We start from the raw sequence: 23,142 nt of genomic DNA, 5'->3' as shown, positions 1-23,142 counted from the left end.
CAACTATAGCTATAGTTGTACTATAACTATAGATTTTATATATTGATAAACTGTGCTTGCATGTGGAAACCTTTTTCATACATGTGAATCACATCATGTCAACATCACAACTAATTTACCTTTTCAGCATCTACAGTGAAGGACTTGTCATCATTCTGAGGCTCATCTTTGTCCTGTTTTGGTTTTTCTGCTGGTGGGTTCAAATAGATGCTGTTACTGTAGGTTTTTAGTCTGTGCTTCAGCTGAGCGAGCCGCTGAAGAACAAGTCTCTGCTGATCATCTCTCCTCAAGGATCCACTCTGCACAAGGCGATCAAAGTGACCTACAATGTCAACGGAACCACCAGTATCTGCAGCTGGAGGGTCAGAGGAACGGGATGATGCAGACGAGCTGAATTTCCTCCAGTTACTGTAACCTTTAAAAAAAAGACAGCAGCGGTAATCACTCAGGATCATGTAATTATGGTTGGATTTAATTATTTACGTAGTAAGAAAAAAAACAACTAATAAAGGCAACAAGGCAGTATGTTGTGTAACTCGTAAGTTGTAAAAGCACAAGTATGTCTGAAACTCAGTCAACTGCATTATAGACGGAGAACACTTACCTTTTGCAGCACACCTGCCCGGGAAAATTTTATTTACGCTCAGAAGAGTGTCTTTTAACAAAATATTATGCGAGCACTTCATAGCCAAAGAGACCATGTAAGTCGCCATGATGTTTCAAAATAATGAAACTTTATTTGCACATACAAGTCGGAATCGTCACCAGTAAGGAAATAGACAGCGTGTGGAAAAGACGTCTTCTGTGTTAAAAAGAAGAAAACACACACATACATACATACATACATACATACATACATACATACATACATACATACATACATACATACATACATACATACATACATACACAAAAACAAACTGAAGTATATATAATACACGTTTTTTATCACAAAAACTCACTTGGATCACAACAGCAGAATAAAACAATTTAAGATCCAGTTGGCTTAACTCATATAATTATTCATACACAATGAAACTGTCCTGTTATTTTTAATCATTCCAGAAAATTGATATCGATTAGGATGAATTACATGATGATCGCATCGTCGTTGCAGGAAACGCGATAATGCCGTTTTTATCTACTGTTGTTGCTTTAAACTCTGAATGAAAGGGACTCTGAATGATCCATTTTATAGAAATAAAACAGATATATTCGCATCAGCTGCTTGATGTTCAATGACACCCACAGATCAATTGTAAACAAATCGAGTTGTAGGTGGCCGAACCTTGTCAGCTGAACCTCAGCTGATCGGAAGTGAAGCTGTAGTTAGAAACACAACATTTCCGGAAACTCTGTCGCATCCTTTTAGCGTCAATGTCGTTGTCAAAATGTTCAGATTTAAAAACAAAAGAAAATGCAACATTATAAATGACTACATACATTAATAAGGGTATTTTCTTTAAGTGCTAGCATAATTGCTTATCTGTTTAACAAAATAGTTCATGATAAGGACGCGACCATTTTGAAAACTGTTTTATTTTGAAGGGTATAAACAGAAAGTACACATTGAAATTCTCGCCGACTTGACACTATCCGTAGCCGCTACAGGGAGAAATGGCTGATGCCATAGCCGATACCAGAAGGCTCTTCACGAAGCCTCAAAACTTAAATGACGCGTATGGACCTCCGAGTAATTTTCTAGAGATTGATGTGAGCAACCCTGAAACCATCGGGGTTGGCAGGGGCAGATATACGACGTATGAAGTCAGACTGAAGGTGAGCCTGCAGAAACAAGTGCTAATGACGTTAGCTTGTAGCTAGCTTTTTAATCTCGCTAATCTACATTTTATCGGTAAAAGAAAGTTATAACGTCCTGACATCAGTATTGGCACCGACACCGAGTCGCACACATAGTTATAGAAGAGATAAGTGATTATATGAATGAAATGTTAGTAGTGTAATGGTTTCTGAAAAGCGAGTTAGCGAGCGCTTGTTAGCTACATTTTGTAGCTAACTGCAGTTAATCATCAGATATTACATTATACTAAATAGTTCATGGAAATGTTCTTTTTATTTTCGTCTAACTGTTTCTAGATGTAAATAAATATATAATAGAAAGTGATTGACAATAGTGATAAGAGTGTTGGCTTTTACTACAACATGCCTGTTGCTGTCGCTCTGGAAAGGAAGTGAATCTGTTTGTATTTGCTTTTTCCGGTATTGCAGCGCTGCAATAATTCAGCCAATTCAAACAAGAACCGTATCCACAAATATCTTACACTTATATAACTTGTGTATGTGCTTCATAAAGTATAATTGAATAACATTTTCAAAAAGTTTGCGACTTCCTACGCTGTTTGGAGTGGAGCTCCAGCCACACCCCATTGTCCGACTGCAAATTTGAGATAACTTCATTAGTCTCACCAAATGACAACCTGACGGGACAGTTCGCCTGTATGATTAAAAGCTAATCTTTTTACAACAACAGAATCATCATACAATCGTACTAAGAGTTTCTGAGTACAGAAGCGCCTTGATGCATTTTTAAAAAGCTTGAAGAGTAAAGAAGTTATGTAATCATCGGATAAAAAAGTAACTATCAGGTGTTGTCACCAAAGAGGGAAAAGATTTAGCTGGATGTCAACTTCTAACCATAATATTGAGGTTACAAAAGTGATATATCTTTTATTGTTTTCATAACTCATCACTCATTTTGTGCTATCTCTTTCCTGTGTAAACAAGTCTCCAGAGAAAGAAAAAGAAAGTTTTGAAAATATGTAATAAAAATCACAATAGAAGTAATCTAAGTTTGTATTTTAACTATATATCTAGTGATCTGTGATTTTCTATAGTAATAGTGCCTCATTGCTCCATAGTGTTTTAATGTTGGACTAAAGGGAATCATAATTTGTCAATGTAAGCTTTTGGGGATCTGTAAACGGGATGCAGCATCCAGTTTTGCCTGCCTACCCCCTACAATACACTTCCTTCCTCTTCCTCCATTGACTAACTTGCAGAAAGGTTTCTGTCATCCATTTGCAACACTGCTGGTTTTTAAATGTGAAACAAGAGTTTTTTTGTTATCTCTTTGCTAATTTTGTGCATAATTTTGACAATGGCTTACCACTACGTAGTGATTAGACTGTCCCAAAATGATCACACAGGCTTATAGTCGAAGCAAAATTAGCTGCAAACAATTCTGGACAACTTTTAAATAGACCACCATGCAGTACAATGCATATTGTTAAATGATCAAACAAAGTTATTGAAAAGATAAATTAATAAACTGATCTGAACTTTTGTTATTTTTAGATCGTTTTTCCAAATCTCACTGTCCCATAAAGATTCTATTGAACTTGTTATCATAAATTGTCTCTTTTGAAGGATATTTCTTTAATCATATCTGTCACAACGCATAGTTTTGTTTGTAATGTAACCATTGCAGAAATATTTTCTGTGTTGATGGTCTAGAACTGTTAGGCAGTCACCATGCTTGTCTGATTCCCTTGTCTTTTACTTCTAGTTTGTCGTTTGTGTTGAGTCACACCCCTGTAGTTAGTTGCCCTGGAGTATTTTGATTGGTTACCAGCCCTGAGTATTTTATAGTTTCCCACTTCCTTAAAGAAATTAGTTGAAGGGATAGAAGCCGTCTCCAGACATTAGAGTTGAATATAAGGCTACTGTACTTGATTAGCGTGTAATAATTAGCATACGCGTGTAATCAGCATTATTGTGTACCTCATAGCCCTGTGTGACCCTGCTTTGCATAAGACCACAGAAGAAGCGGCGCATCCCTCACTTCTCAAAAAAGGTGGTGTCAACTTAGCTTTGCTTCTCTCCTTCTCCTTTCTTTTGGTCTTATTGGAAGCATTTTACTTCATCACCAGCATTTTAAGAGTGTAAGCCACGATGCCTCGGCCTGGAATGCATAGTGTTTGCTTTGTTTTTTTTTTTGTTTTTTTTAAATCTTGCCCCATTTTCCTTATGATTTTCCAGACTACCTTAATTTCATCCTCTATTCTATACAGTTTCTTCTAATAACCTTTTGTCCTGTTCTCACTGCTGTCCTGCTATCCACCCCAAAATCGAGAGAGCCCTTGTGGCCGCACTGAGAGACTCTGCTTAATCCCTTCATTGAGAAGAGAGAAGAATGAAACAGGCCAGGGTGTGGGAGGGGGGGTTGAAGCATTTAGATTCTCCCCCCTTCCATCCTCACCCTCTACCCCCACCCATGGGAGGGCAGAAAGCCACCTCTTCACCAGCCTTCATCTCATCGCCCACTTATCCCATTTCACTCCTAGCTGTGTGCAATCAGTTGCCTAGTTCATGGTGTGGTTGCTGTTGTCAGTGTGATAACCAAATAGGCTGAATTGATGGTTTTTGCCTTATGTAAACCTCAAAGTAATGGTTTATTCTTATTATTATTATCCAGTTGGAAAATTTGTACTGAATCTGGTTTAATAAATGTCACCTTATTCTCTTTGCTTATGACCCATCAATGTTGGTGGTGGAACAAATTATATTTGGATTGGAATATCATGTGATGACACACTTGCTTACATCAACTACTTGTTGCACTGTTATATGACAAGCCTGCCTCCAGCTGGTGTTTTAAATTCATGTGATCAATCTAAATCAGTAACAAGTTGATGGCTTTGTAATTTTGCCTGAGCAGTTTAGTAATATCTTGAGATTATATTGAAATCATGAATTTCTGTTCTTAGGCTTACATTTGGAGTGCCCCTTTTGAAATGGCTTGTAGACCATAGGAAACAGATAGTTTTATATAAATATATGTGTGTGTGTGTGTGTGTGTGTGTGTGTGTGTGTGTGTGTGTGTGTGTGTGTGTGTGTGTGTGTGTGTGTGTGTGTGTGTGTGTGTGTGTGTGTGTATATATATATATATATATATATATATATATATATATTTGCACATATTTATATTTTCTAAATGCGAAGAGTTATTAAGTTCTTCCTTATATTTTTATTTTTTATTTTTTTTTGCTGTTTTAGTGGGCTCCCTCAAACTGCACAGACTTATTTGTTTAGACTCTCAGCAAACGGGATTGGAGCTGGGCTGTGGGTGTGTAAGAGGAGGAAGGGGTGATGGGTATTATCAAAATTTCTTGTTTTTCGTTGGTTCCCATCTCATCCAGGCAGTACATTCAGAGGAGCGAACTTTGGGATCTCACTTTGTTTATGGATAAGAGTACATAAAAGGGCTCTTATAGCTCTGTCTCTCACTCAGTCTTCTACCCCTCCTCTTCTCTTCTCCCATAGCTTCTCTCTCTTTCTCTTTTCCATTTGGGTACTGGGGTGGGGGCTTTGGTCATTAATAAAATAGGGAGAGATGGGGAGTGTGTGTGTGTGTGTGTGTGGAAGGGGGTGGGGGGGGTGGGGGGGCTTGTCAGGCACAGTCAAGTGTAATCCAAAGTCTACAGCATCCTCTTCGACAACTATTTTAATGGAAATGGGGAACATATTGTATCAAGGCTACCATATCCTACTTGAAATGACAGTATCAAAAGTGGGAGTTGATACTATGGCAACAAAGCAGCTTTTTGCCAGCTAGGCGAGTCGGAGAGAGGGTAGGCTGTCAGGCCACAGGGGCCGGCAAGCGAGAGAACGAGCGAGAGAGTACATTGAGAGACGAAAGCGAAAGACCCATAGCCCCAACCCTTTTGTTCCCGGCCTTTTTTCCCCCCCATTTTGGAATATGATGCAATGAGATGATATTATGTTACCATTTTTAATGCTATTATTCCAAAAGGGGAATATATGGGAGGGGTGCGAAGGGGGCATGGGGGAGGTTTAGGATGCACACTCTCAAACTTGACTTATTCCATCCTGCTAAAAGCTAATGCATGGTGGCCTTGAACTATTCTCTCTGGAGATGAGTGATCTTTGTCCCATCTCTCCCTCTTTCTGTGTCTCGCTGTTTTTTAAGGGTTCTGTCTCTTTTCAACCCATTTTCAATGAGCCCATGGTATTGTGTCCCACACATTGTGAATCACATGCTTTTCCTATGGAGCGTAGATTTCACCTTGTACACCTATAATTGAAAGTGAAGCTCGGGGATCTACTTTGATGGAGATACATCTAGCTTTATGCTCTTTTTTTCAGAATATTTTTCTCTTTCAATTTTACTCTTGATGTAACCATTAATACTTCATGTCTGTATTTTGTCGCTGTTCTTACAATTTGGAAATTTTGCACTTTTGCCTTATTTTAACATTTTATTTGATCTTATCTTCCACTTTTTTGCCATCCATTTGGACACAAGAGAGGCAAAGTGTGCTCTTTTGCGCAGTTAATGAAATGCTAAGACCTGACTGGATGTGGGATGGGCCCGTGTTCCAATCACGATAGGGGCCAGTAAGTTGAGACACCCGCGCCCCAACCTTTAACCAGCCATGAAGAGAACAGAGGCCGGGGAAACCTGATCTTTGACTTGTAGCACTCTCACGCACCGCCTCTTTTTTATGTGTTTGTGTGAGTTGAAGCTCTCATTTTTCAGCTTTGTCGTTTTCGTTCCTCCCCTTGTCCTGCAACGCCGATCTCTTAATCACAGGTTTGGAAAAGATGAGGGCATTGAAAGGCCAGGTGACTTTCCTAACTTTCACTCTCACCGTTAGCTTTGTTGTCTTGAGATGAGCAATTTGGGTGCGACTGTGTGTACAAACAAGATGTAGTGATTTGAACTGTCATATTTACATAATCAACTATGTGAATGGTCAGATCTTGTAATTAACACCTGTGGATGCATACTTCACGTATGTCAGTGTGTGCTCATGCATGGCAAAGTGTTTTGTGTGCACATGATGGGATTAGAGTCACGGCGGTGGCAGATTACCTGTAACTGTGATCTGTTGTGGAGGGGATTAACTTTGTGGCACTCCATGCTGTGCGGTAACATGACGCAGCAGGGACAGACTACGGTGAGAGGAGAGTAGAGTTAATGCTAGAGCATTGAGGCGATAAAGCTAAGATAATCCACTTCTCCTGTGACCTGAGAAAGAGGAGTGTGGGGTTTGCAGACGGCTTCACCTGGAGAGAACTTGAAGTAAGCGGGAAATTGTTTCAGGTTTGGTGACTGATAAAAAACTTCTGTAGAAAAGAGGGAGTGGCAGAGCATTTATTCATCTTCAGAAAATGCTCATATTAATGCGACTCTCACCATAACCTGGTTATTTCACCTGCTTTTATGTTAATTCACACCAGTGTGGTCTTGTTTTGATAGTTTTGAACCCTTTTTAATTTGCACGTACAGTTTGCATCAAATTGAAAAAGTAGATATTGTTCACTGGTTTCTCTGCCTTGATCATTTAAATGTGAAATAAAACAATAGCTGCCTATGAACTGATGGAAATCTTGTGCAGGTCATTCGGTACATAGTAATATGATTGGAATTTTTAAAATTAAAAATATTTTTAATAAGTCCATTCACAAAAGATATTAAACACAAAGCCCTGTTCAACAATTCTTAGGTCAGATTTGCATTATATTGCATTTAACCAGGTGCACACTTCAAATCTGGCCAAGAGTGTTAGTTTGCTCTCAGAGGAAGTGTGATCAGATGGCAACAAAACAAGAATAGAGTCCCTGTTTGCCTCTCCGAAATGAAAGTTGCTTGTGGAAAGGTTTGGCTAACTAGTTTTACACACAGAAAACGAAAATGGCATACATCCAGAAAATGAAAAAGTTCATGATCCAAAGCATACCACCTAATTTGTTAATGTGGCCTTTATGACAAGTAGAGGATCTGCAGCTAATGTTACTCAAACACTGCCCTTTATGGCTGTTTAAATGCTAAATGCTTTGAATGCTGAAGCACAGGAGCATTCTGTTTGTACTCATTCAATCAAATGCATCTAAACTCACTTAACAGGATCTTATCAGGCAGCACTAAAGAAAAAAAAAACTTTTACCAAGGAGGTCACAAGGCATTTGCTGACATCTGTTGTTCAAAGACTTGCATAGATTTTAAACTGAAAGACTGGTGGGCCGCCAGGTTATTAACCTTCATTCAAAAGATCTGTGCACAAGTATTTGCACATGTGACATACTGTTGAAACGCTGAGATTACATAAATTCATTGATTTCATTTAGATGAAACACTTACTCACGATACAGTGACCATGATAAATGCCATAAACAAGCAAAACAACAAATCACAAACAGCAATATATTAGGGCTGGGCGATTAATCGGATTTTTATCTCAATTACGATCTGGGTTTTCAACGATCATGAAAATAAAAGGGTGCGATTAATTTTTCTCTTTGCAGTTTCCTCTCCTGCCGTCTTCAGCTGCTGATCGAGCGTCACTGGCATTGCAGCGCTGTGCTGTAAACTCCTCCCACAGCCGCTTTGGTTTCATTCAGACACCGTTGCCAACTTGGTTACTTTCTCGCTAAATCTGGCGACTTTTATTGTTAAAAGCGACAAATCTGGCAACTTTTACTGGACATATTAGAGACTTTTCTGGTGTTTTGGCGACTGACTTGAAGGCAAATATTGTTCTGCAGTTACTGTAACGGATGGGCAGCCGTGGCCCATCCCGTCCTAAAGCACTCCCAGGCGGCCAGTCTCAGTCGGCACCGGCTGCAGGTCATTGTAGAATAACTGCAGTAGGTTTTGAAAGTTCACTACAACATAGTTTATACCATTGTCAGTGAGAACTGGCAGTTTTTGTCTAAACACACATGTAGTTCGGCGAGTTAAATCCCTATAATATCCCTCCGTTACAGGGCGTTACCTTAGCAACGTGTTAATCAGCTGAGAGAAACGCGCGATAGCCTGACAGCGGTTGTTTGGCATAAAACATACATCGTGGCCAACATGAAATATTTCCTTTACTTCAGCAAATGTTGTACAAAAAAAAATACAAATTAAATATTTAATATGTGGGACCATGGTAAAAGCGGATTAAACAACTCGTAACCGTGTGGGATGCAAAGTGGGATGCGCCCCATAATCAGAAGTTTTGAGATGTGACTTCTCAGCCTCAGGAGGCTGCTGAGCAACAACGGCTTCAGGAATATACAAAATGAATGTCAGTGTTCCATCAAAACAAGTCAGAAACAGAGTTTTAAGGTTAGAAAGTATCTTACTGCTACTTCAAGACTGTGGCAGAATACATAGTTTCATATTAATGCACAGTGCTCTGGTTGTGCTGTTGGCTTTAGTTTTGCCTCACAATGCAATGGAAACGTTTCTGTGTTACATAATAGAGATTGTCTGGTGAAGCTGCTATCCCTCCTTTTCATTTATAAAACTTTGCAATTTATCATAGTCGGAGCTTGAATCTCTTTGTTCTGAAATCTCGTTTTTTCATTAGTTGAGCTACGTTTAGGCCAACTAGCTTTCACGCAACACGCGGTGTCATTTCTGAAGGCTATGTGTTGTTACATTTTTTAATAACTACACATTTGTCTGTTTGTTAAAAAAAAAAAAAAAGAATCTGGAGGGCTCAGACCGACAGACTGATACTTCTGTGAATATATCTGTCAGGAAGATAATGAAAAACTGCTTACCTTTTAGTCTGTTTGTACAATTTTACTAAATGCACAGAAGTATAAATGATGCCATTATGAAAGTACAGCTGAACTTTATTCTGTAGAGCCTGGTTCATGCCTGTGTTTCTACTGTATACAGGCAAAGCAAAGGTCACAGAAACAACATGGTGCAAAAGTTTGTTTAGAAAAATATCTGCAAGACTCCTATTGATGAAAAAACTGCAACATGGCGACACTGACTGCCCTGTCAGTTAATGTTAAATATCTGGCAAAATTGATTAATTGTTTGAGTAAGAAACGTAACATATTTTGAAATCAGGTTGCATTACACACAAGGAAACATTTACATACAAGAAAATGTAAGTAACAATGCAACAAACTGAAGAGTATAAGTCTACATCTAGTCCAAAAGTCTTCATTTGCAATATTTGGTAGTAATTTGGGATAACTGAAAAAAAGTTGTAGCATTAACATGGGAAAACTTGACAAATATTGGTAAAACATTGTATTTGACCATATATCCTTGAACAGTTGCTGTTTTCCACTACATTTGTTAAAGTCTGAAGAAAGGACGGAGGAAAGGAAGAGGAAAACAAATCCTCCATCTTCCTCACTGGATCGCCGTAAGAGGAGTTTCAAGGACAGAAAATCTGACTTATTTTGCAGATCAAGGGAAATAAAGAGGCAGAAGACTGAAAAGGAGAAACCATGAGAGGGAAAAGACCACTCCTCCTCTCCCTCCTCTTGAATTAGTTTTGCACAGAGCAGATGAAGCTCCCAACCACTCTTCACTCCTCTTGTTCCTCCTTTATGACCACATACACCCCCCCCCCCCCCCCCCCCCCCGCCCTTCCTCTTTTGTTCAGCCATTTACTCGGCCTTCTAGTTAACTCTCCATCTCTTTTGCTACACACAGTCACAGTCATCCGCTCATCGATCAGTCCGCTGCTTGCGGTGTATTCATGTTGCTCCTGCTTGCTCAATTGCTTTGCTTTTGTAAATTTCTTCTTGCCTGAATTCTGACCTTCTGTGAATGTAGCCTGCCCATGAAATGCTCATTCACTCCCTCCTTGTTTTGTACATTGTCATGGGATGGCCATGTACTGTCAGGACTGGTGAAGAGATTTGGCATTGTGCCGAAATGCGCTGTATGATTCAGTATTCCTGTCAATGTCGCAGCATCTCCATCTTTAAATTCAAAATTCACCTTCAAGTGCCTGTCAACAGCAACTTTGATTTATACACATGTGTGTGCTGACATACATCAACACACAGAAAAATGGCAGATTCTGAGTGAGGTTGACCTTGGTGAGCAAAATACTGTTTTTTTGTGCTGGACCAGTTTAAATTTGGTTGTTGAGTTTTGGTTCAAGTAGAAGTAGTCTTTCTTTATTTTACCTCCTAGTTTTTTCCCTTTTTTGTCAAGTCAGCCATGGTTAAGCTCCAAGTAATACACCAAAATCTCTTACTGCTTTTGCAGGTCAACACTATCATAGTTTTCCGGTATCTATACAATTTTGTCAAAAAGGTCAGCTAGCAGTATGGTTTGAAGTCAGTGAAGATCAATTTTGGGGCACTTTAAAAAAAAAAAAAAAAAAAAATTTTCCATTTCATTAGCGTTTTTATTTTTTTATTTTATTTTATTTTGTTTACTTTTTGTTTAGGCCGTTTTTTTCAACATTAACAACAGAAATGCTAATATACTTTTTTTTTAACATGAAAAATCCTATAAAGATGCTGTTAAAGGGCTCAATGAATCAGATAGCTGGTTAGAATAAAATGGTTCAAAATCATGGCCATTGTATCCTTCAAGGATTTATAATAATAAAAATTTTTTTTTATTGAAAGCTACTCAGAGTAGATGCTGGTTGTCTGAGCTGCAAAGACAAGAAATATCTGTTTTCCTTGCATAGACAAAAGTTACATTTAGACCTATATTTGGTACATTGTATTTGTCTTCTGAACTTTTACTGTTCTGTCTTACTGCTCCACAGTAAAGTACTACAGTGCATGTCTAAATGAGTAAAGGTTTGTCCATTTATATAACTGCTTTTAAAAGTATTTACTAAATATGGGATGATATATTCTATTACACTCAACTTTGTCAGATTCACTTCAACCCATTCTTCAAACATGTTTTTTTTCTTTGTGTTTACCAAGAATAGCTCAGTAATTTCTTGCAAAATGATTTCTCCATGTGAAAAACATTATCAAGGGTTTAAGGATGCTACCTGTTGATCAATAGCTCTTTTAACTGATAACTGCAATGTTTTTGCTGCCTGTGTGTCCCCAGACTAACCTGCCCATCTTCAAGCTGAAGGAGTCTTGTGTACGGAGGCGATACAGTGACTTTGAGTGGCTCAGAGCAGAGCTGGAGAGAGAAAGCAAGGTGAGCCATGGCGGTGACTACTCAGCTTGTTAAATCAGTGCAGAACACTGACCACATGTGTAATGTTGTGGAAGCTGAGAGAAAGGTGTCGCAAAAGATTCTGACCTTTTGTGGGTTGTTGAAAAATTACTTTAACACTTCTCATTGCCTGAGAAATGACATGCAAAATGTTCTAGTACTGTTTCATCATGAGCGGTGAGATGTTCTTCAATAAATGATTTATGCTTGTGTAACGTCTGCTCTTTGTTTTTCTGCGGGCGCTCTGTCTTACAGGTGGTTGTTCCGCCCCTCCCTGGAAAAGCACTTTTCCGGCAGCTTCCATTTAGAGGAGATGATGGCATATTTGATGACTCTTTCATCGAAGAACGGAGGCAGGGTCTGGAGCAGTTTCTCAACAAGTAAGCCTGTCCACATTTCTGCCGTCTTTCTCCGTTCTTCCATTACCCTGCCACGGGGTGAAAACAATTTATTCTTTTCAAGTTGGTCTCTGCAGCTGCAGTCTATTGCAGCCTGTGTCTATGTGAGGTGTTATTTTAACTTTGGAGAACAATAAAACACTTTATGCGATGAGTACGTTCAACTTTTTCACTTCTCTTCTTATTGTTAACAAACTGACACCTAAGAGACAGGGAGGTCTTTTCCTCACTCTCCTCCTTAGTTCTGTTTCATAATTACCTGGCAAAAAACAAGAATAACTGAGGAGGACTTAAGTGTGCACCCCCACAACATCTTTTTTTTTTTCTCACATTTGTTTTGTTGTTGATGTGTAATTTATGTTAATTGCAGCTGAAATTACAGTGTGTGGTTGCATGGGATGGTGTGTGCACCTCTGCTTATTTTTGATCCAGCATGTCCTCGTTTTCAGCTGTTGAACAATAAAAGTTACAATGTGATTGTAATAATCTGCTTTGATTGCAGACTTGGCCATTATCTTTGTTTCATGTGCAAATGCATCAATGTTTCCATTGGAATATTAAGCGTGTGAAGACAGTTGAGAAGATTAAAATCCATAAATATGTGTGGGTTTTTTTTTATGTTTTAAGAGAATGAGGATGAGTTGGTAATTAAGATCTCCCGCCTTTTCTTCCTGTGAATAAAACGCTGCTGTTGATCATATTATTGTTCAGACTTAATATTTGTCAATGCAGCTACGAGCATTGTTCAGTCGTGATTGAGGGCATTGTGAAGAGTAATTCTTTGAGTGATAAACATTTTAGTTGCTTTGAAACAAGAGGCAGAAGAGTGATCAGTTTTCACTTATGTTACTCAGATATAACTTGTTTTTCAGGTAAAAGAAAGGAATGTACTGTGTGAAATAGGTACATTTTAAACATACTTTTGCTGTTTTTGTCCTCCATGCCAACATTTCCAAGCCTATTAAGCAGGATTTATTGGAGGGCAGGCTTGATCTTTCCAGTGATTTCGCTGGTATTTGACCTGTGAATCATTCATGTGCTGTTTAATTTGCCTTGAAATATTTCCTATCAGAGGTTAAGATGCTTACATGTATGCTCGGCTGTTGTGTTGATCTTTTTTGAGTGGCATAGCTTTGAAAGAATGGGATGTTTTAGGGTCTCAGGTGTGCTGGTTGATTCTCGTTAAGCCTCTGTGCGTCATCTGAAGGGACGTTCAGGAAGAACTAATGTCAAAGTGGCTTTAACAGAGGAAGGCATGGTCCCAAACTCAGTGCTTTCCTCAAAAAATGAAAATTAATGTTATTATGACCTTTGACTGCTTATTACTCAATTTCATAAGGCTCTAAATTAATTATATTGACAGGCAATAATTTAAATATTAGAAGTAAAGACAAAAAAAAAAACTAAGTAAATAAGTAAAGGTGGGTTTATATTAGAATTGAAGTGAAATTTGGTATGATTCATCTAATTGGTGCTAGTGACCCCAAAATGATTGTGGTGACTATATAATAACAGTGACAGGCCTGCTTGTAAAGATGATATTAAAGAAGGATTTTTTAAATTAATCATAGAAAGATACAAATCTGTTGGAGCAAATTTCACATACAGAAACCCAAAGAAGAACCTGATTTGTTTTCTGGTTATAACACACACTGTGTAACCATGGCGATAAAGAAGTGTCCCATATTCGTACCCCATACTAATCCTAAGCGGGTTTTGAGTCTTTAATGTCATTACATCGGGAACCTGGGAAATCCTGACGTACCCAAAACAGTCAGTACAGCTGTTTTACAAACGACTGAGGTATCAGTCAGCTGACCTTACAGGGCCACAAATTTATCCGCTTTACTTTTAGCCGTAGCCTACATACAAATGTGGAAACTTTCTTTTCAAAGCATAAAAACAAACAAGTTTAGTTCATTAGTGGTGGAATTATGACTTGTCACACCTCTTCTGATGCCCCAGCACAGTACACACTACTGCTGAGCAGACTATAGTGTGCCACTGTATTCATGCTAGTTTGTGTATTACATTGCTAGAAGCTTTAATATGTTGTCCATTTTTTTTCTGTAACATACTACATCCATAAAATTTATATCAGTCAATATGTGCAGATTTTTTTCCCCTGAAGGCCCCTCGCTGAGCTGTCACCTTATCTGTATGTCATGTGTTTTTGTGTTCAGAAGTTTGCCATCACTTCCTGCCTGCTGCTCTGACTGTCAGTCCTACCGCTTGCTCTTGTGTGTTTCAGAGTGGCCGGCCATCCTCTAGCTCAGAACGAACGTTGCCTGCACATGTTTCTACAAGAGGAGTCTGTGGACAAGAACTACACCCCATCCAAAGTCAGACAAGCCTGAAAAGACAGGATGGCTCCGCTTGGCCTGGTCTGGCTCGGCCGTGCTGAGTCTTGCTTGACCGGAAAACCCAAAGCTCTCCTCACAGTTCCAGGTTTCTCTCAAAACAATAAAACTTTTCGGTGACAATTTCTTCCTTCTCGCTCCCTTCTGAAATTATATATATATGTCTCTTTTAGTTAAATTAGTTACCCTGATTGATGTTTTTCACCTTCTAATTAGAGTCAGGAATGTTCTTCACACAGCTGTGGTTGAAAGTAATTTATCATTATTTCTCTTTATGTCTGAAAATGCCACTAACATGGATATATTATGTATTTATCATTTAGCTATCTCCTAAATATATTCATTTATAAAGTAATATTGAATGAGCCTTTTATGTCTGCAAAGCTCTTGTAATGACCCACAGTGTTTCCCATCCAGCACGGGCATGTTGCTCACCATAAACAGCAACTAAACTCTCACATTTGATGGGCCTTCACTTTAAATCCACACTGTTATTGTCTTAAAAAGGAAGCATGTGTGAGTATCTCGACCAGCACCTGCCCAGTTATCACAATGTTTTCTATAGCAAGCAATTTACACGGGGGGAACTGCAGTATTTCTACTGGCTATATGCATTTTGAGATTTGTATACTGCTGTGCCATTTTTGTTTATTTTGAAGATTTTCCAATAAAACAAGTGAAATGTCTCCATGTATAGGTGCATTTGTTGGTTTTGGACTGCTCTCCCCATTCTGCAACCCATATCGGACAGTCAGTGAGGCGTTGCATGCTGCCACAACCCATACATCTTAATTAATTTTTTTGCATTCATTATTCTACCATCTACATTACAAAGACAATTAGGGGATATAGAAAGATTTAAAGAGCTTAAAAAACAGGCCAGCAGCTCTAAGGAAAGTCTTATACAGGTGCTGAGCCCATGCTTATAAAATGCATGTAAATGTATAATATACCATTACTGAAGGATTCTGCTTGTTTAATGGATCATTTATAAAATGTACATTATCTAACACGGGATTTGGCATTGTGTTAAAACTTGCATTTTTACAGTAACTTTATATTTCCAAAAGTGTATGAGGTAATAGGACTTACAGTGATTCATAACGCTGTAACATCACACCTTGTCATAGTAGCTTAATTATTTTGTAACAACCCACAAGAGATTGATTATATATGTATATAACCTGTATTGGTTGTTTTCCATGTTTTATAAAGGGAATCTTAAGAAACGGTACAATAGCAATTTGAAGGGAAGTAACAGTGTTTTTGCAGTGGTTTGTTGTATAAAAAGGCGAAGAAACTGCTCCTGATGCTGTTACACTTCAGGCAATGTGAAAACAGATAAATTCAGGATCTTTATTCTCTCTCTTGGTTACAACTCTAAATAGTTATAACGCCAAATATTTACAACATGATAAAAACATCACAGACAAAGAAAAAAAATTCAAGTGCTGAATATTATTTCTGTTCTTTTTTCTTTTTTTATCCAGTGTTAGTGTCTACCTTCACAAAGTCGACCTAAACAGTTTTAATGCCGTGCCTCAAACTGGACTCACCAACACAAACAGGACAGGAGCGACTGAAGTACCCACAACATCCTCGGACCAATGGCAGTTTTTCAGTCAGGAGAGCAAAGTAACATGTCCTCTTATTTTTTTGTCACTTTCTCATTCTCAAAATGCTTCATAGCTGATACCTCTTCATCGTTGCCGCGTGCGTTTGGTTTCAGCACTTGATCGAGGAACAGCGACTCGCACGCCCCAACGACGCATGCGTCAATTATTTATTTTTTTTTTATTTTTTTATTTTTTGGTTTCCCCCACTGATTAAAAAAAAAAAAAAAACAGCTAATAAAGACTGACTTTGTCGTCAAGCTCATTGGTCTCACAGACACTTTAAAAACATCGTAATACACAACATTTCTGTGTCAAATGGACTTGGCAGGTGTCCTTAAAGAGTCTTACGGCAACATTTAAACGCTGCAGTTTTCGGAGTCATTTTGGGTACATGCTAATCCTTAACTAGCGTTACTGTTAACGGGCTAACTGGTGATCTGGTTGGGCTCCAGTTTCAAATGAGCCTAATGTCCTAAAGCAGGCTATGCTAGGACAGCCTATGAGATTGTGTGCTCAGCAAAAAAAAAATTTCATCCCACGACTGCACCTGCTGTGATTTGACATTTTGGCCAGTGTCAGGTGGATGATCCCGTCAGCTCGAGTCTTTTCCACGTGTATGGATGGTTGGCCATAGTTCATATATCGCTAGATTTGTACATATCGGAGAGAAGCCTGGTGATTGGCACGTTTCCGATGGTCTTTTTGAAAAACACCTCCTCTATGGTGGATGGGCTGACGGAGCGCAGCGCCGGCAGGAGCAGCAGCAACTTTCCGAAACGACAGGGCTGAGTCGGGTACCTGAAACACAAAACACGTGTCAAAACAGGATGGGTTTAATGTTTAATATGGCGAAGTACATCACATCTGCAACAAGTCCCTGCCTATTAAACTGCAGGTTCATCTGTCGTACGTTGGCAAAGTCATGCGTAAAACTGGGTTTAGGTCACTATTAATCCCCCTCTTACCTGGTGTGTATGTAACTGTTGAGAGTGAGCTGTGCTTCATCTTGCAGAGCGGCGATTGCGCTGGCGTTACGGAAACCTCTCAATTCAGTGTTGCCTTGCGCTGGAACTGTAAAAAGAGACAACATCGTAAAGATGTCCAGATGTTGGGCAACGTGCTTCAGCTTGCACAAGTGAACTTAAGTGGTTATAGTGACACATGAGCGTAAAACACTCGCAATACCTGCTTTGAATGTCACGATGCATTTCAAACAGGCGAACTCTGTGGCGTCGAGACGCATCTGTCGGAATCTGGTGACCACCTCTTGAAGTGCTTGAATCTCAGACATGATCTTGTTCATTCGTTGAGACTCTGTGTTTTCAGTGTTCATTCCTTTAAATGGACAGGGGGGGGGGGGGAGTTACGCCATGCTGACGCACTGTTCAAACTCCGCTGTGTAGCCCTACATACCAGAGACAGCAAGGAGAGTAGCGGAGTCCACCGGAATTGCCCATTGCGCGATTCCCAGAACAAACAGTTCCCTCCACGCGTCCTCCAAGAGGATCAGCTGTGAAAGAGAGGTTTCATTGTTAAAGCAGCATACATTGTGGTATAATCTGCTGTATTTGAAGCAATGTTGACAATAACAAGAGGACAGTGTGTTTGCAACTTGAGGAAGTTTAAGTTTACATTATTAAATTGGCGCTGCAGGCGCAAAATATGTAAAAATCATTAACAGTTCCTCACCACATGTGTCCATGCAAGATATTTGGATTTCAAAAGGTAAACTTAAACCTCAGTTAATCACTTCAAAGTATACCTGGTCAGATAAAGGAAGGGTTGCAAAGGCGGGGACGCTTTTGGCCCACTTGATGCTCATGAACAGGAGACGCGCCGCTGACTCGCAGACGGATTCGGTCGCCACCTCGTACAGGTACATGGGCGTGCCACTGACTTCATGGGGGTACTACAGCATTTGAAAATAAATATTGGCATCAAAAATAAAATAAACCATGTGTCATTTTTTCCCATTTTCGTTTAATTGTTCTGAGAAGAGAGAACAACAAAGGTCAAATTCCAAACCCCAGCACCTGATTTTATAATCATTAGTGTTGCTTGTGGTGGCTTTACAGTGAAAAATCTAATTGGCGGGTTTATGCTTCTTACAGGATGCTAAATCGGGACAAGAATTCCAACTTCTAACCCTTGTGGGAAAAAAGTGTAATCCTATGATAATATTTTGGAAGGGAATAATACAAATATTCACACCGTCAGCTGGCCTGTTGGAAAAGCATTCATTTTTTCTAGAATGACAAAAACTATTTGGCAAATTTACATTAAGTAAAAGTAATTAAATTGTTACTCGACAGTACTTAAAACTTTCAGCTCGTGAATGATGAAAAAAATCTCAAAGAATTGGCTCATAGTATGAAATGTATCTCTGCATGTCCTACCTTGGGTGTGGGCTGTGCAAGGCCCACAATGGCCTGTCTTTCTGGTGTGGTGGCAACTGAGCTCATCTCCAGGTTGTGAGGTTCCAGCTGCGTGACGGTGGTGAAAAAAGGAGGCCCGGGCAGTGAGGATCCCGGGAAATGGGTCGAGGAGCCGTTTACTTCTTTGTGGCCCCGGAAATAAAGGGCAACCTGTTTGCGGATAGTGGACGTGCGGGGCCCCCTTTCGTGCTGAACGGCTGTGAAGAAGGACAAAAAGCACAGAGTTAAGGAATGATCTCTGAGACTCACTTGCTTTCCCTCATTGCGATTTTTTTTTAATATAAACACTGATTGCAAAAGATATAGTTTTGTTTAACTTCAACCGTTTCTAAAGTTAGGGATTCAAAGTGCAAAAGCTTTCCTTGAAACAAAGAAATAATTGACTGTAATTAACCAACATCAGCACTCCAACAGTGTACAAATAATATCCCATTCAAACAAGCTTTAAAAAAAAAGGTAATTATGGAGCCTTGATTACCAGCCTTAATACACTTTTTAATCCAAGTTGCTCTCCTCGAATTCAGCTGTCACAGCATGGCTTTGCTATAGTCATCGTGATAATTGAATTAAACCCATTTACCGTCTTTATTCATGTTCACTTCCAGACACTTTTTCAAACGACAAGCTCGACACTGGTTCCTGTGCGTTTTGTCAACGGGACAACCACCCTGCACAGAAAGAAACAGAGCGAGAAAGGGAGGTGGGGATGGGGGATAAAGAGGTTACTGGAACGAGTTAAAAGTTCTCTTAGAGAAGACATCTTGCTATTATCTTCCCGGGAGGCCAATCTCCAGGTAAAGGATCGTGCTATTATCTTGTAGTTATGGATTTGCTCCCCTGCAGCTCCAGCGCGGCCTCATCCCGCAGGATAAGTACTCGATCCCGCCCTCTGCCGCCTAAATCCTCGCTTTCAAGTCATCACATTAGATTGGATTACACCTGATATATTACATCAGAGCGGTGTTTAGCCCAGCACTTAATGGTCCAGGCATGACACAATTACGCTCATCAAGGAAGACAGGGGGAAAAGACGAGTGCGTAAAACCGTTTCGCGCGTAAAGCTGGATGGAAAACCAACCATTTGCTGCTGGAAGGTGATGATGCAAAACAGCACTGGCTGTTTTTTTTTTTTGTTTGTTTTTTTTTAGATTGAATATTAGAAATTTAAGACACTACGTAAACTGTTTTTATAAGATGTGACTGCTTATCTTCCTTACTTGGATTTGAACCAAAGTTGTGAAATAAATACATAAATAAAAACTTTCTGCAACAGTTCCTGAAAAAAGAAGTGTTAAATGAATTAGGATTTTAAAAAGAGTAAAAGGGTCTCACCTGAGAACCGGATTTACACACATAGGTCCGGTTTCTGCGGATGCTCCTCTTGAAAAACCCCGAGCAGCCGTCACATGCGTAAACGCCATAATGTTTACCTGAACTGCGGTCGCCACAAACTTTACAAGGAATGTCCAGAATCCGACCTGGAAGAGGCCAAGATACCAATTAAATGTCATATTCACTTTCAAATCAGTCATGAGCTAATACATTCTGATGGTAAATGATGAGTGTGTGCGAGTTATTTACTTGTTAAGTTTTGCAGTTAAGTGAAGTGACTTTAACTTCTGTGTCAGATGAAGAGCTTAAACTGATTTGGATATACAGTTAATAAAAAACAAACAAACAAACAAACAAACAAACAAAAAAACATGACAACTTGCTCAACTAATGATCTATTTTGTGTCCGGTAACCACACATGCAACTACATTTTGGAAAACGCCCGGCGCCTCATCCGACCGTGACCATGGGAATTCACGGCGCGCATTTCAAGAATAAAGTCCGGTGGGAAGCGTCATATCTGAACTCTCTAAGACAATAGCCTGGGGGCGCACAATGGAGACATTAGGGGAAAGTGTTAACTTAATGATTTTCCCCCATTGAACCTCGTCTGACTGCCTGGATCTCGACAAGCTGCCAACTCCACTTCATAATGGGACTCGACAGCTGCTTTATCCAACAGGTCTATAGGCCCCAGGATTAGGGAGTGACACTGCACCACGAGAATAATGCGCACCAACTCGTTTCACCAACTCAAATGAAGTGTATGTAAATCGACCCGGGTGTAGATGAAAAAAAATGTGATTTTTTTGTGAAGATTTTGTATTCAAATCTCTTAGAAAGAACTATATTTGTATGCATATGAGGGAGCCTTTTCATTCTGGAGGGAAAAGCCGTCTATGTAATTACACTGACGTTTTGCCACCTGCTCATTGATTCACCAGTGACCCGTCAAAAAGGGTAGCATGGGAATAACTCAGGAGCAAAAACAATGACTTCAGGGGAGAGTTATAGGACTTCAATTGGCTGACTATTCAGAATCAAGGGCCGTGGCTATTTAACTGTAGGCCACCGCCGCGTAACTTGGAAAAAAAAATTTTTTTTTATAACAATGCATATATGACTACAAAACTGGTTTATTAACGTTTTCCTAATTCCTAAAGTAATTTCTGCGTAATGCATACATTTGGAAAAGGGAATTCCAGATATTTTATTTATGAAAATCGAAAAAAAGCTTAGTCGTATTTCTTAGAAATAAAAAACAGCAGTATTAAAAATAAAGTTTAGTTATTAAAACCGAGGTTTACAGCTTATAGATGAAAGGACTTTTCAACATGATGTGCTCCGAACAAACTGAATATTGACAACGGTGGCAGTCAATTAAATAAAACGACACACAATTCTGTTGGGAGAGGGGGAACTGTATTTAACTTCCCGCTGTGGGGGTGCAGTGCATCTCCATTGTGTGCAGTAATTGCTTGAAGATATATGGCATATTCTATTAACGTAATTACCATCAAGGCAAAAATTTGCTAAAAGGGACTGGAAATGAAGTTTTACCCAGAGGACGAAATGTTTCCGCTGATCAGCCAAGACGGAGGTTCTTAAACATATATGCTCTTTTTTTTTTTTTTTTTTACAGAAAATGTTTATTATTAGTAGTACATCATTATTATTTTCATATATAACTTTCCTACTTTGTCATGGAGAAACTGTCGTAACTATTATTATTATCATATTAAAAAAAAACAGGATATACAACAGCTGGAGTTACAACTTGTTGAGACAAATAGAATCAACAGTTTATCATGAAAAAATAGGATGTGACGCACAAAGATAAAACATATAAACAAAAAAAAAAATTATTTGGCTCTGTGATGAGGGTCTACTTGATTTTCAGTTAATCGTGAGGGCATAGATATATTCACATAATTTCTGAGAAAGATGTTAATATAATGTGATAAAACACAAATGACATAAATGTGAACTTAATCTAGATGAACCGAAATAATAATTTCCAGATCAACTTAAAGAATCCTCAAGTAGCTAATAATGGAAGGTTATGGGGGCATAATTTAAAGCATAAATATATATTGGTCTTTATATTTTCATTTAGAAAAGGGAACTAGTAAAGACGAATATCTTACTAGATTTAAGTTCAAATGTTTTAGAAAGAAATGGTTTATTGTAATCTTACTTGTGTAAATACATTACTGCAAATTAAATTGCAGGCAACAAGTGGCATCAAGTGGGAGGCAAGTGGCTCTTGAGATATATTTGGAACATATTTATGGCGTTTAATTTTCTTTATTTTGTATTTCTTCAAAATCATAGCAGGTTTAAATATTTTATTTATTAGGAAGCACTCTGCTCTCTGGAGATCTGCTCGCTTTTCATGGAAGTGCTCTGAATAAGAAACAAACGACAGCTAATACTCTGAATTCAAGCTCTCGTGTGTTTCAGTAGAAAATAAACTAATATCAGTATTACATAGAATAACACTTGTTCAAAGTACAAAAACTTTATGTTGACTATCAGCTATCAGATGTAGCTCCAGCTCAGAGAAAGGCCTCTTTACGCGTTACTTTCAGTGAGAAGCGATGAGCGAAACTTACTGGATTTAACATTCAGAATATCCAAGCATCCACTTGTTGAGCCGGTGGGTTTGCTCATCGTGGATCCTTGATCTGATTAAAGAATCAGAATGAAAAATGTCCCCCTTTCTCTTCTTCTTTGTTGATAGAAAGTAGCCTTCAAAATACTTTTCTCGGCTTTTTCACCAGCAGCGACGAGATCAACAAGTCCAAGTTCCCAACTTGACAGAAAGTAAACCTCCGATAAAAGGCTTACGTTACAAGGCGTGAATAAACGTTGAAGCAGCCTTTACCCTCCACAGAGATGCTCCACAGAGCCGGACCGAAGCCCCGGAACAGCAGCCGGTCACCGGAGACAGCACCCCTCCAGCAGCTCGGGGTGGAACTGGCGGCGCATGAAGTTGGAGGTGTGGAGGGAATAAAAGTCGTCGCCAGAAGCGCATCCGGAGAGCTACAGCCAAAGGGAAAAGGAAAAACTCA

At 39.1% G+C, this 23,142-nt stretch overlaps 3 protein-coding genes across 4 annotated transcripts in view; 1 reads left to right on the top strand and 2 right to left on the bottom strand.

Annotated features, from left to right (window-relative positions):
- Positions 1-710, bottom strand: part of afg1lb (AFG1 like ATPase b) — a 30,085-nt gene extending 29,375 nt beyond the window's left edge. Inside the window, exons 1-2 of the mRNA XM_079256047.1 lie at positions 605-710; positions 120-415 (exon numbers count right to left, since the gene is read on the bottom strand). Coding sequence (XP_079112173.1) covers positions 120-415; positions 605-701 — 393 coding nt within the window. The 5' untranslated portion in view covers positions 702-710. The remainder of the gene's footprint in view (positions 1-119; positions 416-604) is intronic.
- An 886-nt stretch (positions 711-1,596) lies between these two features.
- On the top strand, positions 1,597-15,370 carry snx3 (sorting nexin 3). The gene is made up of 4 exons (XM_079255355.1): positions 1,597-1,779; positions 11,813-11,908; positions 12,182-12,306; positions 14,576-15,370. The coding sequence occupies exons 1-4, from the start codon at positions 1,618-1,620 to the stop codon at positions 14,679-14,681; spliced, it is 489 nt and encodes a 162-aa protein (XP_079111481.1). The 5' UTR covers positions 1,597-1,617; the 3' UTR covers positions 14,682-15,370.
- Positions 15,371-16,935: 1,565 nt separating this feature from the next.
- nr2e1 (nuclear receptor subfamily 2, group E, member 1) lies at positions 16,936-22,741 on the bottom strand (the record flags this gene model as incomplete). Of its 2 annotated transcripts, none has more annotated exons than XM_079255051.1 (9): positions 16,936-17,098; positions 17,266-17,371; positions 17,486-17,635; positions 17,714-17,810; positions 18,063-18,209; positions 18,697-18,932; positions 19,316-19,403; positions 20,068-20,213; positions 22,684-22,741. In XM_079255051.1, the coding sequence occupies 9 exons, from the start codon at positions 22,739-22,741 to the stop codon at positions 16,936-16,938; spliced, it is 1,191 nt and encodes a 396-aa protein (XP_079111177.1). The 2 variants fall into 2 exon arrangements, with proteins under 2 accessions (XP_079111177.1, XP_079111178.1); XM_079255052.1 differs by having other exon boundaries at positions 22,717-22,741.
- Positions 22,742-23,142: the final 401 nt, after the last annotated feature.

Source organism: Telmatherina bonti, assembly GCF_933228915.1.
Source record: "Telmatherina bonti genome assembly, chromosome: 16".
NCBI lineage: Eukaryota > Metazoa > Chordata > Actinopteri > Atheriniformes > Telmatherinidae > Telmatherina > Telmatherina bonti.
Note: the sequence above shows the minus strand (reverse complement) of the source record. Positions and strands in the feature narration are given on the sequence as shown.